The following is a 16,776-nucleotide window of genomic DNA, read 5'->3' on the forward strand; positions in this document are numbered from 1 at the left end:
TGCAACAGCTGGAGGCCCCCGTTTCGGAAACACTGCTGTAAGCAGTACTGACTATTAGATATACAGCAGAGATAACAGTGTCTCAGTCAGTGTGCCTCCAACTGGTGCAGCACTACAATTCCCAGCATGTTTTGACAACCGAAGTTTAGGCATGCTCGGAGTTGTAGTTTTGCAACAGCCGGAGAGGGCCACGGGCTGGGAAACACTGCTTTACTGTGGTCTTTCCTTATTCCCCCTTTATTACAAACACAAAGTAAAGCATCGCTGTGTTATTATGAAATGCCCGAAGCAAACATGGCCGTTGAGTAGTGAGAGTAAGTGTCAAGTGCCCGAAACAAACATGGCCGCTCGGAACTCTCCCGTGCACCGACAAAGGTTTCGATGACGTCATCAGAGTGCGACACGAATTGTTGTAGCGGGTGAAGCGTGAACCGGGAGCTGATAAGCTATGAACAGCCGCCTGCAGGAGATCCGAGCCCGGCAGAAGCTGCGGAGGAAACTGCTGGCCCAGCAAGTATGTGTTGTAGGACGGGTCAGCGGGGTTTGTGGGAGTTGTAGTCCCCCAGCTGGTATACACTGCAGGAGGATGAGTGTACTGAGCGGCGGGAGCTGCCCCAGTAATTGGGTTCACATAGAACTAAAGTACTGCAGATATAGTGCAACAATTCTGCTATTTCCGTCCAGTGTGAACATACTCTTATGGAATATGATCAGACAGATGACACCCCTCCCCCTCGTATTCTTTATATCACTCCATGAATAGCATTTCCTCCATTGTCCGTCCTATAGAAAGATGGTAAGTGGTGATGACATCATAGCTCTCAAACTGCCTTTCATGTGCCCCTGGTGTAATTTATGACATCACAGCACTCACATCTCTATTGAGGTTCTCCCTGTGTTATGTCATGATATCACAGCTCATAGACTGCCATTGGGGTTCCCCTCAGTGTTATGTCATGATATCACAGCTCATAGGCTGCCATTGGGGTTCCCCTCAGTGTTATTCATGATATCACAGCTCATAGGATGACATTGGGGTTCCCCTCGGTGTTATGTCATGATATCACAGCTCATAGGCTGCCATTGGGGTTCCCCTCAGTGTTATGTCATGATATCACAGCTCATAGGCTGCCATTGGGGTTCCCCTCAGTGTTATTCATGATATCACAGCTCATAGGATGACATTGGGGTTCCCCTCGGTGTTATGTCATGATATCACAGCTCATAGACTGCCATTGGGGTTCCCCTCAGTGTTATGTCATGATATCACAGCTCATAGGCTGCCATTGGGGTTCCCCTCAGTGTTATTCATGATATCACAGCTCATAGGATGACATTGGGGTTCCCCTCGGTGTTATGTCATGATATCACAGCTCATAGGCTGCCATTGGGGTTCCCCTCAGTGTTATGTCATGATATCACAGCTCATAGGCTGCCATTGGGGTTCCCCTCAGTGTTATTCATGATATCACAGCTCATAGGATGACATTGGGGTTCCCCTCGGTGTTATGTCATGATATCACAGCTCATAGGCTGCCATTGGGTTTCCCCTCAGTGTAATGATATCACAGCTCACAGGCTGCCATTGGGGTTCTCCCTGTGTTATGTCATGATATCACAGCTCATAGGCTGCCATTGGGGTTCCCCTCAGTGTTATGTCATGATATCACAGCTCATAGGCTGACATTGGGGTTCCCCTCAGTGTTATGCCATGATATCACAGCTCACAGGCTGCCATTGGGGTTCTCCCTGTGTTATGTCATGATATCACAGCTCATAGGCTGCCATTGGGTTTCCCCTCAGTGTAATGATATCACAGCTCACAGGCTGCCATTGGGGTTCTCCCTGTGTTATGTCATGATATCACAGCTCATAGGCTGACATTGGGGTTCCCCTCAGTGTTATGCCATGATATCACAGCTCACAGGCTGCCATTGGGGTTCTCCCTGTGTTATGTCATGATATCACAGCTCATAGGCTGCCATTGGGGTTCCCCTCAGTGTAATGATATCACAGCTCCCACACTGCCATTGGGGTTCCCCTCAGTGTAATTCATGATATCACAGCTCATAGGCTGCCATTGGGGTTCCCCTCCGTGTTATTCATGATATCACAGCTCATAGGCTGCTATTGGGGTTCCCCTCAGTGTTATTCATGATATCACAGCTCATAGGCTGCCATTGGGGTTCCCCTTGGTGTTATTCATGATATCACAGCTCCCACATTGAAGCCTCCAGGGCTATGTCATGACCTCACAGCTCTGCGACCATTGATGTGCTTCCGGTGTTATACATTACATCATAGCTCCCAGACATCACTTAGTCCTGAAAAAGTCATTTGGCTTCCTGAGTGCTTCCATTCCCCAGAGAAGTCTAGATGGAGACTGTGAGGTCTCTAAAGACTGTGTCATACCAGCATCCTCCTGCACGTCACAACTCATGGAACATGGACTGACTGATGGCCTTTTTATTAGATTTGGATTGTGATCCACTCCTCTCTAGTTACTATGTACAATCAGTGCTCAGAAATAAAGAGTTATTGTAGCCTCCACATATATTCTCCAGATGTTTATCCCCCCCACCAAACAAACAAAAAAAACCCTGAAATCATGTAGAATATTCAGGAATATGTTTACAAATTGTACTTATAATGCTCTGTTGTAAATTGTCTTCTAACTTCTCTCACCATGGGGTAATTCGTGTATATGATCATCTTTGTTAAATGTGGTCAGCAGTAACTTTTTGGCTGTTGAAGCCCACCATGGCTAGATCAAGTTCTTCTCTTTGGCCCCCCCCCCCACCCTCGTCCCCCTCTCCCAGACACACACACATTTTTAACTTGGTAAGGTGTCCACTTTGGGCAAATCGAGTAGCAGACAATATAACCCTTGTATAAAGCATACAAATGAATTACGTCCTCTGCAGAGGTCCTAGAGACATGTCAAAAGGTTTGATCATTTGGGGTCTGAGTGTTGAGACCCTGACTGATCACTAGAAGGAGCAAGTTGAGAAGTGGGTGGCTGGGGGCTTTTATCCGTGCTCTGTGTGTATCTGAGTAAGAATGTCCCACAGACTTGCATTATGAGACCATCTTGGTCACATAACAGAGTTGGGAGAGAGCGCGCTAAGAACACACTTCTGGCCATCTTCTTTGAGAAGACCATTAACCAAGAAGACCACTTTTTAATGCAATTTTGGGTGGTTGTCTCAAAAAGTCCTTCTGAAATGACCTGACAGTAGCAGGTTTTATTTTAGTAACGGTTAAGATTTTCATTCCATATGTTTATGGAGCTGGTATTAAAGGGGTATTTCAGGCAAAAACTTTTTTTATATATATATCAACTGGCTCCGGAAAGTTAAACAGATTTGTAAATTACTTCTATTAAAAAATCTTAATCCTTCCAATAGTTATTAGCTTCTGAAGTTGAGTTGCTGTTTTCTGTCTAACTGCTTTCTGATGACTCGCGTCCCGGGAGCTGTCCAGCTCCTATGGGGATATTCTCCCATCATGCACAGCTCCCGGGACGTGACATCATCATTGAGCAGTTAGACAGAAAACTTCAGAAGCTAATAACTATTGGAAGGATTAAGATTTTTTAATAGAAGTAATTTACAAATCTGTTTAACTTTCCGGAGCCAGTGGATATATAAAAATATTTGCCTGGAATACCCCTTTCCGACTACTTCATTTGCTAACACGTGCCGTCACTTTTTGATTGGTGGGCATCTACTGCATTGACCCCCACCATTATTCAGATTCAGGGGGCCTCTACGCTAGTTATATAGTAATGTTTTGTAAAGAGACAGCAGTAGATTACAAAGTGCACTCTTGTGTTTTCTATAGCTGGGAGCGGAAAGTGCTGACAATATTGGAGCTGTACTGAACAGTAGAGATGAGCAAAGGGAGATCGCCGAAGCCAGAGAAATGTGTCGGTAAGTAAACTAAAGTCACATGAAGCCTCTAGATCAGTGGGCTTCAACCTGCGGACCTCCAGATGTTGCAAAACTACAACTCCCAGCATGCCCGGACAGCCGTTGGCTGTCCGGGCATGATGGTAGTTGTAGTTTTGCAACATCTGGAGGTCCATAGGTTGAAGACCACTGCTCTAGATAATAGAGAGCCTAGCTGGTGGGCTAACCATTTTAAGACATGCAGTAAGGTATATAGTACTGCAGCATGTGATTTTCCTTTTATATCTGGAGGTTCATGTTGAAGGTTTTTTTTTTTTTTTACTGTTTAAATTGATTCGTGGCCTCTCCACATCAGCTATTTGGAGCCCCTCATTATAGAGTTAACAGGGCTTGAATTGGTGGTGCTGGATAACAGCAACTCATTTCACATTCACCTTATTGGGTCTGAGCTGTATGTACCCAGCACCACCCCTATACAATCAATGGCGCAGGGCACCAAACAGCTGATTGGCAGGGGTGCTGAGTGTTGGAGTGTTACTTTTTAGCTGACTATATGCAATTTCACCTGGATAGTCAGATGGGTGGGAACTTTATTTTGAAAAGAGGCAAAGATCAGGGGTTAGGAAAATGAGGCTGAGTCAGTATGAATCAGACTTTTTATAATAGCCCAGAGGACAAGTGATTATAGTAGGATTTTGTGGGAACAAGGCCTGTGCCATCACTTGAAGGTGCCAGCTATATTATACAACCTACAGACCACTCTCTAATGGCCACTATAAGAGATAAAGCAGACTATCTAACCCCTTAGATGCTACAGTTATTAGTGACCACAGCATCAAAGTGATTTTACAGAGGAAGGCTTTTATACCATTGTGATGCAAAAGTGGGGTTCCTATCAGACAGGGGAGAGCACAGAGGAGTGCTAACAGACAGGAGAGAGCACAGAGGAGGGCTATCAGACAGGAGAGAGCACAGAGGAGGGCTATCAGACAGGAGGGAGCACACAGGAGTGCTATCAGACAGGAGGGAGCACACAGGAGTGCTATCAGACAGGAGAGAACACAGGAGTGCTATCAGACAGGAGAGAGCACAGAGGAGTTCTATCAGACAGGAGAGAGCACAGGAGTCCTATCAGACAGGAGAGAGCACAGGAGTCCTATCAGACAGGAGAGAACACAGAGGAGTGCTATCAGACAGGAGAGAGCACAGAGGAGTGCTATCAGACAGGAGAGAGCACAGAGGAGTGCTATCAGACAGGAGAGAGCACAGAGGAGTGCTATCAGACAGGAGAGAGCACAGAGGAGTGCTATCAGACAGGAGAGAGCACAGAGGAGTGCTATCAGACAGGAGAGAGCACAGAGGAGTGCTATCAGACAGGAGAGAGCACAGAGGAGGGCTATCAGACAGGAGAGAGCACAGAGGAGGGCTATCAGACAGGAGAGAGCACAGAGGAGGGCTATCAGACAGGAGAGAGCACAGAGGAGTGCTATCAGACAGGAGAGAGCACAGAGGAGTGCTATCAGACAGGAGAGAGCACAGAGGAGGGCTATCAGACAGGAGAGAGCACAGAGGAGGGCTATCAGACAGGAGAGAGCACAGAGGAGGTCTATCAGACAGGAGAGAGCACAGAGGAGGGCTATCAGACAGAGGAGTGCTAGCCCACCCTCACTTACTGGACGTTGTCCATGCCTATGCTTCAGCTTGGATAAAGCCATAACATTTTCTTATGAAGTATGTTAGAAAGGTTAATGTTTTGCCAAGATGTACAACATATAAGGTTTTTGTATCTGACAGTGTCCATTTAAGTGGAAGCTGCAAGCAGGGTGACCCGCACGAACCTGAATATACAGGTAGATCAGGTGACCCTGTTTATAATACTTCATAACGGGTGAAAGTATTCAATAGCAGTTCCGGAGATATTAATCTTGTTGCTAATATGGTATTTTCTTAAAGGAGTACTCCCTCGCACACTTTTCTCATTTTATCCTTTCCGGACTGCAAAATAAAAGAAAACACACTTTCTCTTACCTGCCAACGAGCCCTCGGAGCTCCGGTACACTCCGGTACAGGTGTTCGGTCCCCGGGCTGTATTCTTCTTACTTCCTGTTAGCTCGGCACGTCACACGGAGCTTCAGCCTATCACCGGCCGAGGCGGGACATCGCTGCGGGTGGTGATAGGCTGAAGCTCCGTGTGACGTGCCGGGCTAACAGGAAGTAAGAAGAATACAGCCCGGGGACCGAACACCTGTACCGGAGTGTACCGGAGCTCCGAGGGCTCGTTGGCAGGTAAGAGAAAGTGTGTTTTCTTTTATTTTGCAGTCCGGACGGAATAAAATTAGAAAAGTGTGCACCGGACTACTCCTTTAACTGCTCTGGGAGCCGGCTTGTGCTATATGTGCAAAGCTTTCTCCTGCCCACTCTGGCTGATAACCCCATCCAATTCAGTTGATAACTCCACCCCCTTCGTCAAAAAGTAAGAGGGGATGAAGATTTATGAAGGGGGTGGAGTTGTCAACTGAAGAGGGTGGGATTATCAATCGAGTGGGATAAAACTTTGCTGATACAGCAGTAACCGCCTCCAAGTGCAATTAAAGGGGTACTCCGGTGTTAGGTTCGACCCCAAATGGTCGTGACTTATTCTGTCGGCGGATTCCCAATTCGTGCGTGGAAGGCTTGTAAGGGGCTGCAGTCACCCTACTTTCCTTCCAACGCCACCCTGCCACTCAAATCAAGACGCAGACACAAGTGCTGTCTCTAAGTCGAGGGCAGTACAAGTCTCACCCTCTTCTCAAGTGTATTTTGTTATATACTCGATTTTCAATAAGGCGTGCGCAGTAAACTTTACATTGTACAAACACAGGAAACCATAAATCGTTTGCATAGTCAGCAGAAAGTTGGATACAATGATTCATAGCTTAAACTGAAATATAATGAACCATTGTTTCAAGGACACATCTGGGGTAGAAAAAGATAAGTGTCTGCATCCTTGAAGATAAGGCACTCTTCGTCTCTAGTCCATAAGTTCAGGAGTTATGTAAAAAAAAAAAAGCAAGAATGATAGAATGCAGTCGCTTAGACTGAGAATATGAAGTCTTTGAACACAAAATGGATTCTCTTGAACACAAAATTTAGTTCTCCTCTACCCAATTCCATCATCCGGGGAACTGAATTTATCCCAGTTATCCCCTGTCCATGGTATGGATGAAAAGTGTCTGACCGCTGGGTCCCATCCGCAATCTCCTGTACAGGGCTCATCCTCTGCTCCCCTGGAGTGCACTGAGGGTAGGTGATTAGGGTGGGTCCCATACAGGAGATTTTTTTATGTTGCAGCCTTGTACTAAGATGATGAAAAATGTTTCCCCCATAATTCTGCCTTCAATACCCCAAATTGAGGAAGTGAAACGTGAATTTTAAAGTTTTTTGCAAAACTTAAAACATTTTTTTTTGCTTGGACACAAGTATTCAGACCCTTTGCTATGACACTTTTAGCTCAATTTAGCTCTGGGGCCCCCATTTCTCTTGATCATCTTTGAGATGTTTCTACACCTTGATTGCAGTCACCTTTGGTAAAGTCAGTTAAAGGGAAACTGTAATCGGTGTCACTCGCACTGACTAGTTGGTACAGACAGGTAGATACTTGCCTACCTCTGATCTGTGGTCCCGTTCGTCTGTTATTGTTATAATGTTAAGTGTCGCCCCACTAAACGCCTCTACCAACAGGTTAGTGCAGGTGACACTGATGACGGTTTCCCTTTTACGTAAATTCAAGAAAGACACACCCCTTTCAATATTGGGTCTCACAGATGTCTGGAGCAAAAACCAAGCCATGAGGTGAAAAGAACTGTATGTACAGCTCAGATTTGTATGGAGGCACACATCTGGAGAAGGGTAAAAAACAAATTGTGGAGCTGTCCATCTGCTGGGGCCTGTATGGAGCCCGGCTCTCCCCTAGAGCGTTGCATCATGACCCCCGCCTGAAGCAGGGGTCGCCGCCCCCCATCATATAGCTCTATGGGAGAGCCGACGATTGCCAAATGGCTCTCCCTTAGAGTTATATGGAGGGGGTGTGGCGCACCCATCTACATTATAAAAGGTATGTTTGATATCATTGTCCTGTCACCAATCGGGCAGTGTCTGCAGCTCATATCATAGTAGCTAACAGGTTCACAGCCAAGACAACACAGCAGTATGTAAATGTCCTTGAGTGGCCCGACCAGAGTCCTGACTGGAACCCAATCAAACATATCCGGAAAGACTTAAAAATGGCTTCTATCAACTGTCTCCATCCAACCTGACAGAGCTGGGAATGATCTGCAGAGAATAATGGCAGAAAATCCTCAAATAGCAAAGACTGGAGACTGTAACCACTGCAAAATAGGCTTCAATTTAGTACTGAATAAAGGGTCTGAATACTTATGTACAGGTGAAATATTAGTCTTTTTTATTTGTTTACAAAAATGTCAAATTCAGTTTTTATGTTTTATTATGGGGTATTGTGTACAGAATGCTGGGGGGGAAACTTACATATTGTTGTTTTTAGCACAAGACGGCAACATAACAAAGTGAAAGGGTCAGAAGATTTTCTGTATGCCCTATACCAGTGGTCTTCAATTTGCGGACCTCCAGATGTAGAAAAACGACAACTCTCAGCATGCCCGGACAGCCAACGGCTGTCCGGGCATGCTGGGAGTTGTAGTTGTGCAACATCTGAAGGTCCGCAAGTTGAAGACCACTGCCCTATACAGTGAATAATGCCGGACATCACAGAACAGGCCGATGTCTGGCATTAACCCTCTAGGTACCAACCGATCGTGGCATCTAAAATTGCAAAAATCCAGTGCCAGTAGCTCTGTGAAACTGATCGGGACACGCATGGCAAAATCGCGGGGTCCCGATCAGCTGAGATCGCGGCAGAAGGTCACTTACCTTCCTGCTCACCGTCCGATTGTGCTTTAGTTGCTGCAGGAAGCACTGGAGCAATGAAGCACAGATAACACCGTTCTATGGAGCAGCATTCTTCAGTGTTTGCAATCTAAAGATTGCATGTAATAGATGTATTAGTTACCTATGAGGGCTAAAAAAAAATTTTAAAAATATAATGTAAAAAAAAAAAAATACTAAAAATGTAATGAATGTAAATAAGCCCCTTCCCTAATAAAAAACTAAAATAAAATAAATTTTAATCACCCCCTTCTGATGATGATAATGGAGACTATGGGACTGTTGCACTGCACTCACTGTAGGTGTATATATTATATTGGGTCTTGTACAAACACCTTATTAGTGGTTTAAAATCCATCTTTTTCTGTGTGTGTCCAATTTATAGCTGATGTTACATTGTAGCCCCTTTACACTGAATTCATTGATCTATTCGTTTCCATATACAATGCATAACACATACTACAATATTGTGCCATAAGCCATGTGTCTTCGCCTGTTTGCATATTAATCAGGAATATATAAAAAAAAAAAAAAAAATATATATATATATATATATATATATATATATATATATATATATATATATAATTTCTATTATCCTGATTACTGTCAATTCAGCAGAGGGAACTCCAATGCTTTCCATCTGCCATATAATGGCCACACATACAAATAGAAGGATTTTAATCCAATAATAAGATTTTATAATCATTAAGAAAATAAGTTTTTTTTTTTAATTTATTATGTTTATCGGAATAGTTGATTAATTGAACAAATCGCCCAACTTATTTATTCTGAAAATAATTGTTAGTTGCGGTCCTCTGTGGAGAAATGTCCAGGTAGTGCTGATCAGTTGAGACCAGGCACGGTCGGAATGGCAGTGGTGGAAGATCAAGCAGTATATCCTATCATATATATACATTATAGTGCCAGACAATCTGTTAAATAGTAAAATGTTGCTTAAACAGATTGTTTGGCACTAGAAAAACATTAAATAGTTACAATAGTATAAGCAAAATGTAAGTGTTGTTTTTCTTTAAAGAGCATCATATGATACGTCCGCATCTAATCTGAAGCGGAAGACTCCAGAGGAAGGGGAGGCTGCTGAACAAGTGGTTGAAGAATGCAAGGTAATGTCATTGTGCTTGAATAGGTAATCGTAATGGAGATATCCAGCAAAAATAAACGTAATTTTTTATTTTTTTGTGTTTTCAATTTACGTGCTCTTTAAAAGCTGTTTAATTTACTTAAGTAGGCCTCACCTGGTGTTCAAAGCGTCTAACAATGTTTATGTCCAGCTACTGAGCAGAGAGCTGGTGGACATGTGCTCAGTCACTATCCTCTGCTCTCTGCAGAGTAGCAAATAGAAGCAAATTTCCCTTTCAGGGGAAGAAGGGAATATACTTTCAGTTGCCAGATGGGGAAGGAGACCAATTCTACCCAGAGCCTGCCTCCTACAGCACAGATTAGCAGCAGCAACATGTAATTTACTTTAAAGGTGTATTCCGGGCTTAACTAAATGTTAACGATCCTTCTGATTATGAAGAATTATGTTAGTCCTATATTTATTTGCTATACCGCTCTTCCATGGATTGTCTTCTTTTTCATCATTATACAGTCCCTCCCAGGTCTAGCGTTTCCTTTCAGGTCCTGATGACGTTCGTCTGACAATCCTTTGTGGCTCGAGGTGGCAGCTGGTATCAGGGGGCTTGGCTATTTCTTGTATTTCCTCAGAAGCCAGCCCCCGATGACGTTTGCGATCCATCTGTACGTCCTGACGTGCCAGCGTCCTGTGATCTTGGCAATCTGCGCAGGGAACACCGGCACGTCAGGGCGTACAGATGGACCGCAAACGTCATCAGGGGGCTGACTTGTGAGGAAATACAAGAAATAGCCAAGCCCCTTGATACCAGCTGCCGCTTCGAGCCGCAAAGGATTCTGAGACGAATGTTATCAGGACCATAATGAAGAAAAAGAAGACAATCAACGTAGAGTATAGCAAGCAAATGTAAAACTAGCATAATTATTCATAAGGGGAGGGATAGTTAAGTTAGTTAAGCCCGCAATACCCCTTTAAGAAACAATTACCAGCCTTTCAGGACTGTTGGTATGAATGTGATTCATTGGGGAATACCTTTAGACACATGTAGAATAGAATCCATTTGATATACAGCATGCCAGCAGTTCTTGATGGGTGACATTCAACTGGGCCAGTCATAATATATGGGTTTCTTGGTGTTTGCTTTGTTTTTTTATTTTTATTTATAGGGTATGCTGTTTCTAGAGATGAGTACCAGTTAAGTATACTGACTTATTTTTCCAGGATGCTGTTGAACCGCAAAAGGAGGAAGAGAACCTACCCTACAAAGAAGAGATCTACAAAGATTCTAGCACTTTCCTAAAGGTATTTGTGAAACTGATCAGTGCAATTTACTCTACATGTGAAACTGACTTACTGAAATGTTTTGAAGGATAACTACCAAAGGCAAAGCATAAAAGATGTGAAAAACATTTTTCACTACTTCATTGTATGTGGCGGTGGCCTGAAGGGTGTAGGACCTCTTCTCACAGCACACTGGCGTCCTTTCACAATTTCACATTAAAGAGGCTTCCACCCTTTAAGGGGTTATGCAGCGATAGATAAACAGAGCTAATTTTTTCAAAAAGAAAAAAAAAAACGTTTCACACCTGTCCTCAGGCTCTTTGTGGTAATGCAGCTGTGATGCTGTTTTTGGAAGAAATTAGCTCTGTTTCTCTATCTTTTCATGACCCCTTTAATGACGATGATTTGCCTTGATCATATTTCTTATACATTCATTGTATTTATTCAAATATTAATGTTCCCAGCAAGTTGTGGTGTGTTCTGTTTCTTGTGTATTCTGGTATTCATCCACAAAATGGGGGAGACTCATCAAAACCTGATAACTCATTGCTTTTAGCAACCAATCAGATCGCTTCTTTCATTATTAAAAGGGCCTGTGAAAAAGAAGCAATCTGATTAATTGCTCTGGGAAACTGGTCAACTTTTCCTCTTTCATCAGCATCACTTACTCATGTTGGTGAAGGATTGCAGTGTAGGTGGCACTGACAAGGGTGTTTACCTTTTTTGTGATCTGTAGCTTGCTTGTTCCTTTATGCACATTTTTCTTAAAGGGGTTCTCCGCCAATAGATATCTTATACCCTATGTTAAGAATAGGGGATGAGGTGTTCGATCGCGGGGGTCTGGCTGCTGGGATCTCCGTGATCTCCAGCCCGGCACCCTGGCGTTGTGAATATTTATGTTCAGAACGCCGTCTGTGCTAGCCTTCGGGCATCCTTGCTCGTCACGTCCCTCTCCATTATTGTCTATGGGAGGGGGTGTGACAGCTGTTACTCCGTGCAGGGGATTACCTGGGTGCCGGACCACCCTCCGCGATCAGACATCTTATCCCTTATCCTTTGGATAGGGGATAAGATGTCTAGGGATGGAGTACCCCTTTAATATGCTAGTCAGCTGGCTGAAAGCACTCTAGGCTTTCCCAACCCCCAACTGCACCCTGATGCCCAGCCCGCTTCTTCCTCCATCCAGCCCTCCTTATGAATATTGATAATCTCTTCCCCTTGAAATCTCTCCCATGAGAAGAGAGATTTCCTTTTCTGCCTTCTTTTGGTAAGTACTGAGCATGCGCCGCTTCCGGTGTACACCCGTGCAAAAAGATGAGAGATTTCACACAGGAAGGGTTATGAATATTCATGAGGCGGGCCTATGTAGGAGGTAGCAGGCTGGACATCAGGGTGCATTTGGTACTTGGGAACGCCCCATGTGCTCCAAAGGAATATGGAAGCCACAGATTGCAAAAGGTAAAGACACTTGTCATCCGTATCACCCGCACCACAAGCTTGTACTAAAAGGTTAGTGTGGGTGTTACCGATGATAGCATTAAAACTATATAGATTTGGTATCGCTGTATTGTGTTACACTGCATGTCACGTTTTACTTCTTACTGCCTAATATTCTGCGTGTAAAATGTAGCTGGAATTATCAGACTTCTGTAGTATTGGGAGGTGGGCTCAATGACGTTCGCGCATAGAAATAGTACAAAGTAAATGGGAATATTCCTGGCATGGCTGCTGTCTGAGCTGTCCAAGGTTTGCTTTTCTTGAGAGGGATCTTATAAAGCTCTGTAAATAAAAGCAGCAGGAATGAAAGGCGCAGCGTACTGTGTAAGTTACCTAGGAAAAATCTGCTTGCCAAAGATTTCTTGGAGCGCCCGGGGAAATAGCTGTCACATAAAATGACAAAGGGCCAGTGGAATGAACGGCATAAAATCAAAGGTTGGCGCCAATGTGGAAAGGTTACTAATATATTCCGTTGACTGGTTTCACGTTTCATAAATGGAAAAGTCAATTAGCCCAGTGACTTGTCTGAGGCCATTACTTTCCCGTGGACATGTAATCAGCAGCAGAACCAGCAAGGTATTTCTCCTGGCCCAGGCTGGGAAGGCTTCCTGGCCATTCATCTTGTGACGCTGGCGTTTGTTACAGCCTGTTAAAGGCACAGTTACTACCGTATTACCAAGCAGGCCAGCCGTCTCACCGTATTGCTGTGCATCTTCAGTAAGGGTAAGATAAAAGTAGAAATGGAAAATCAGACACACAAAAATAAAGATCTGGCCTGCTTCAGATTTCTGGATTTTCCATCTCACCAAGTTACTTGCAGGAAAAATTAGATTATTTGGTAAATCGGCAAACATACCTGTTATTTATTTTGAATGGGTCCTCCTGTGCCCCAGGCTTTTGGACATCCTATTCAGAAGGCTTGGAGCAGCAGTCGCAGCGTCACGGCCACGTCCCCTCGTGACGTCACCCCCTCCATTGATGTCTATGAGAGAGGGGGCATGACAGATGTCACGACAATCCCCCCTCCCCCTGAGACATCAATGGAAAGGGCGTGGCCATGACTTTGCGACTGCAAATGTTCAGAAGGCTGGGGCACGGGAGTACCATTTTAATGTGTCTAAGGCTTTACAGCCATGTAAAGACATAGGGGGAGATTTATCAAACCTGTCCAGAGGAAAAGTTGTTGAGTTGCCCATAGCAACCAATCAGATTGCTTCTTTCATTTTTGAAAAGGCCTCTAAAAAATTAAAGAAGCAATCTGGTTGTTATGGGCAACTCAGTTACTTTTCCTCTGGACAGTTTTAGATGAATCTCCCCCAAAGTGGCTAAATGTTTGCCTATGAAGAAACATTTTTTTGTCATTAGCCTTTTTTTATATAGTGCTTTATATTTACTTTAAATTATGATGTCACAACCCCACCTCTGTTACCAGCATCACCTGATAGCAGCTGTAGCAATATGTATATAATGGAAAATAAGAGGTTAAGTATTCGTTTTACTGAACTCAGTGTTTCCCAGCCAGGGTGCCTCCAGCTGTTGCAAAACTACAACTCCCAGCATGTTGGGAGTAGTAGTTTTGCAACAGCTGGAGGCACCCTGGTTGGGAAACACTGGTCTAACAATACACTAGAATGTATCACGTTTATCACAGAGGCTCAGGTTGTTTGATAAATTTGGTTAATCTTAACGCATTTTGGTTCTTTATTAGTCAAGGCAGAAAAATAGTTTCCAACATAATGTGGTGAAAAATGTGAGCTATTCTGGCAGATTTGCATTAGTAAATGTGCCCCTGTATCTCCATCATGATGTTACCTTACAATTAGGTTCTTCTGAATGTTACCTTTATTATAATTGCATGCCATTATAGCCTATGGATGTTGGATGCCAATTTAATGGATCTGGCGCCCTTGGGCCATAAATGCATCCATCAAACTGATGTAATTGTGTGTAAGGTGCTATACGATGTTATCCTTCACTCATAGACTGGTAAAAGATCCTCAGCATGTATGTCAGGAAATTTCCCAAATAACACATTAAATGTAGGGGAAAAATGTGTGTTCCCATTCTAAGAAATGCAAAATTATTCAGCTTTGTCTTGATGCTGACAGCAAAACGGCCTCTCTTGTGACCTTCCAACTGCTGAGCAACATTGAACATGATTGGTCCAGGCTGTTACTGAAATCAGTTTTACCCATGAGAATTTTTATAGGGGTACTCCGGTGGAAAACTTTATTTTTTATTTTTTATCTACTGGTGCCAGAAAGTTTAACAGATTTGTAAATTACTTCTATTAAAAAATCTCAATCCTTCCAGTACTCATTAGCTGCTGAACACTACAGAGCACCGTGTTCCAAAAAGAAAAGAATTTCCTCTGTAGTATTCAGCAGCTAATACGTACTAGAAGGATTAAGATTTTTTAATAGAAGTAATTTACAAATCTGTTCAACTTTCTGGCACCAGTTGTTTTAAAGAAAAAAAATTTCCACCGGAGTACCCCTTTAAATACCTCTTACACTAGTGGCGCCTGCATGGCCGCTCTAATGGGAGTTATGGAAAATGTGCTCCTATTCTTTTTGGTTTATTTATTAATGACCTTGTAGAGGGATTGTATAGTAAAGTATCAATCTTTGCCGATGATACTAAACTCTGCAAAGGGGTTAACACAATAGAGGACAGAGCACTGTTACTAATGGCAATAGAAGGTAGAATCAGCTCCCCCTGTTGCCGAGATATAGAGCATGGAGAAGGTGCGGACTGCACCTGAAGACTATGAAAAAGAACGAACACTCCAGCTCAGTTGCAGATCCAATGGTCAACTTTATTCACATATCGCTACATGAATCTCAGGTACGTGGCAGGGTGTGACGCGTTTCGGCCAGGCGCTGGCCTTACTCATACCGTATGGGTAAGGCCAGTACCTGGCCAAAACCCATCACTCCCTGCCACGTACCTGAGATTCATGTAGTTATATGTGAATAAAGTTTACCATTGGATCTGCAACTGAGCTGGAGTGTTTGTGCTTTTTCATACTGTTACTAATGGATCTGAGTTGGAGGTTTGGGCTGAGAGGTGGCAGATGAGGTTTAACACGGATATATGAAAGTTATGGCCATGAGGATGAGGATATATCCAGGCTGGGAATATGTACTAAATAGGAAAAAACTGAAATATTATGAGAATTATGGTTATTTAGTTTAGAAAAAATAAGGCTTAGGGGTGATCTTATAAATATGTATAAATATATCAGGGGCAGTACAGAGATCTCTCCCATGACCTACAGTCATGGCCATAAATGTTGGCACCCCTGAAATTTTTCTAGAAAATGAAGTATTGCTCACAGAAAAGGATTGCAGTAACACATATTTTGCTATACACATGTTTATTCCTTTTGTGTGTATTGGAACTAAACCAAAAAAGGGGGGGGGGGGGTGAAGCAAATTGGACTTAATCTCCCACCAAACTCCAAAAATGGGCTGGACAACATTATTGGCATCCATAACTTAATATTCGGTTGCATACCCTTTGGAAAAAAAACTAAAATCACTCGCTTCCTGTAACCATCAATAAGCTTCTTACACCTCTCAGTCGGAATGTTGGACCACTCTTCCTTTGCAAACTGCTCCAGGTCTCTCTTATAGGAAGGGCGCCTTTTCCCAACAGCAATTTTTGAGATCTTTCCACAGATGTTCAATGGGATTTAGATCTGGACTCAGAACTCTCCAACTACCCAAGATCTCTATTATGCCAACCCAGCTTTCTGACACTGGGCTGTACAGTGTGACCCAAAAATCCATTGGTAAGCCTCAGATTTCATGATGCCTTGCACACATTCAAGGCACCCAGTGCCAGAGGCAGCAAAACAACCCCAAAACATCATTGAAGCTCCACCATATTTCAATGTAGGTACTGTGTTCTTTTCTTTGTAGGCCTCATTCCGTTTTCGGTAAACAGTAGAATGATGTGCTTTACCAACAAGCTCTATCTTGGTCTCATCTGTCCACAAGATGTTTTCCCAGAAGGATTATGGCTTACTCAAGGTCATTTTGG

General features: G+C 43.5%; 1 protein-coding gene across 2 annotated transcripts in view; it reads left to right on the plus strand.

The window, feature by feature from the left end:
* The first annotated feature begins 356 nt into the window (after positions 1-356).
* METTL14 (methyltransferase 14, N6-adenosine-methyltransferase subunit) overlaps positions 357-16,776 on the plus strand; it is a 42,987-nt gene continuing 26,567 nt past the window's right edge. The window contains exons 1-4 of one of the 2 annotated variants that reach the window (XM_056565645.1): positions 357-514; positions 3,844-3,932; positions 9,892-9,979; positions 11,173-11,253. In XM_056565645.1, the coding sequence (XP_056421620.1) occupies positions 449-514; positions 3,844-3,932; positions 9,892-9,979; positions 11,173-11,253 (324 nt within the window). In that variant the 5' untranslated portion in view covers positions 357-448. Of the gene's footprint in view, positions 515-3,843; positions 3,933-7,520; positions 7,632-9,891; positions 9,980-11,172; positions 11,254-16,776 lie in introns of those variants that run through there. The other variant, XM_056565653.1, reaches the window with a different exon arrangement.

This window comes from Hyla sarda, chromosome 1 (assembly GCF_029499605.1).
Source record: "Hyla sarda isolate aHylSar1 chromosome 1, aHylSar1.hap1, whole genome shotgun sequence".
Lineage (NCBI taxonomy): Eukaryota > Metazoa > Chordata > Amphibia > Anura > Hylidae > Hyla > Hyla sarda.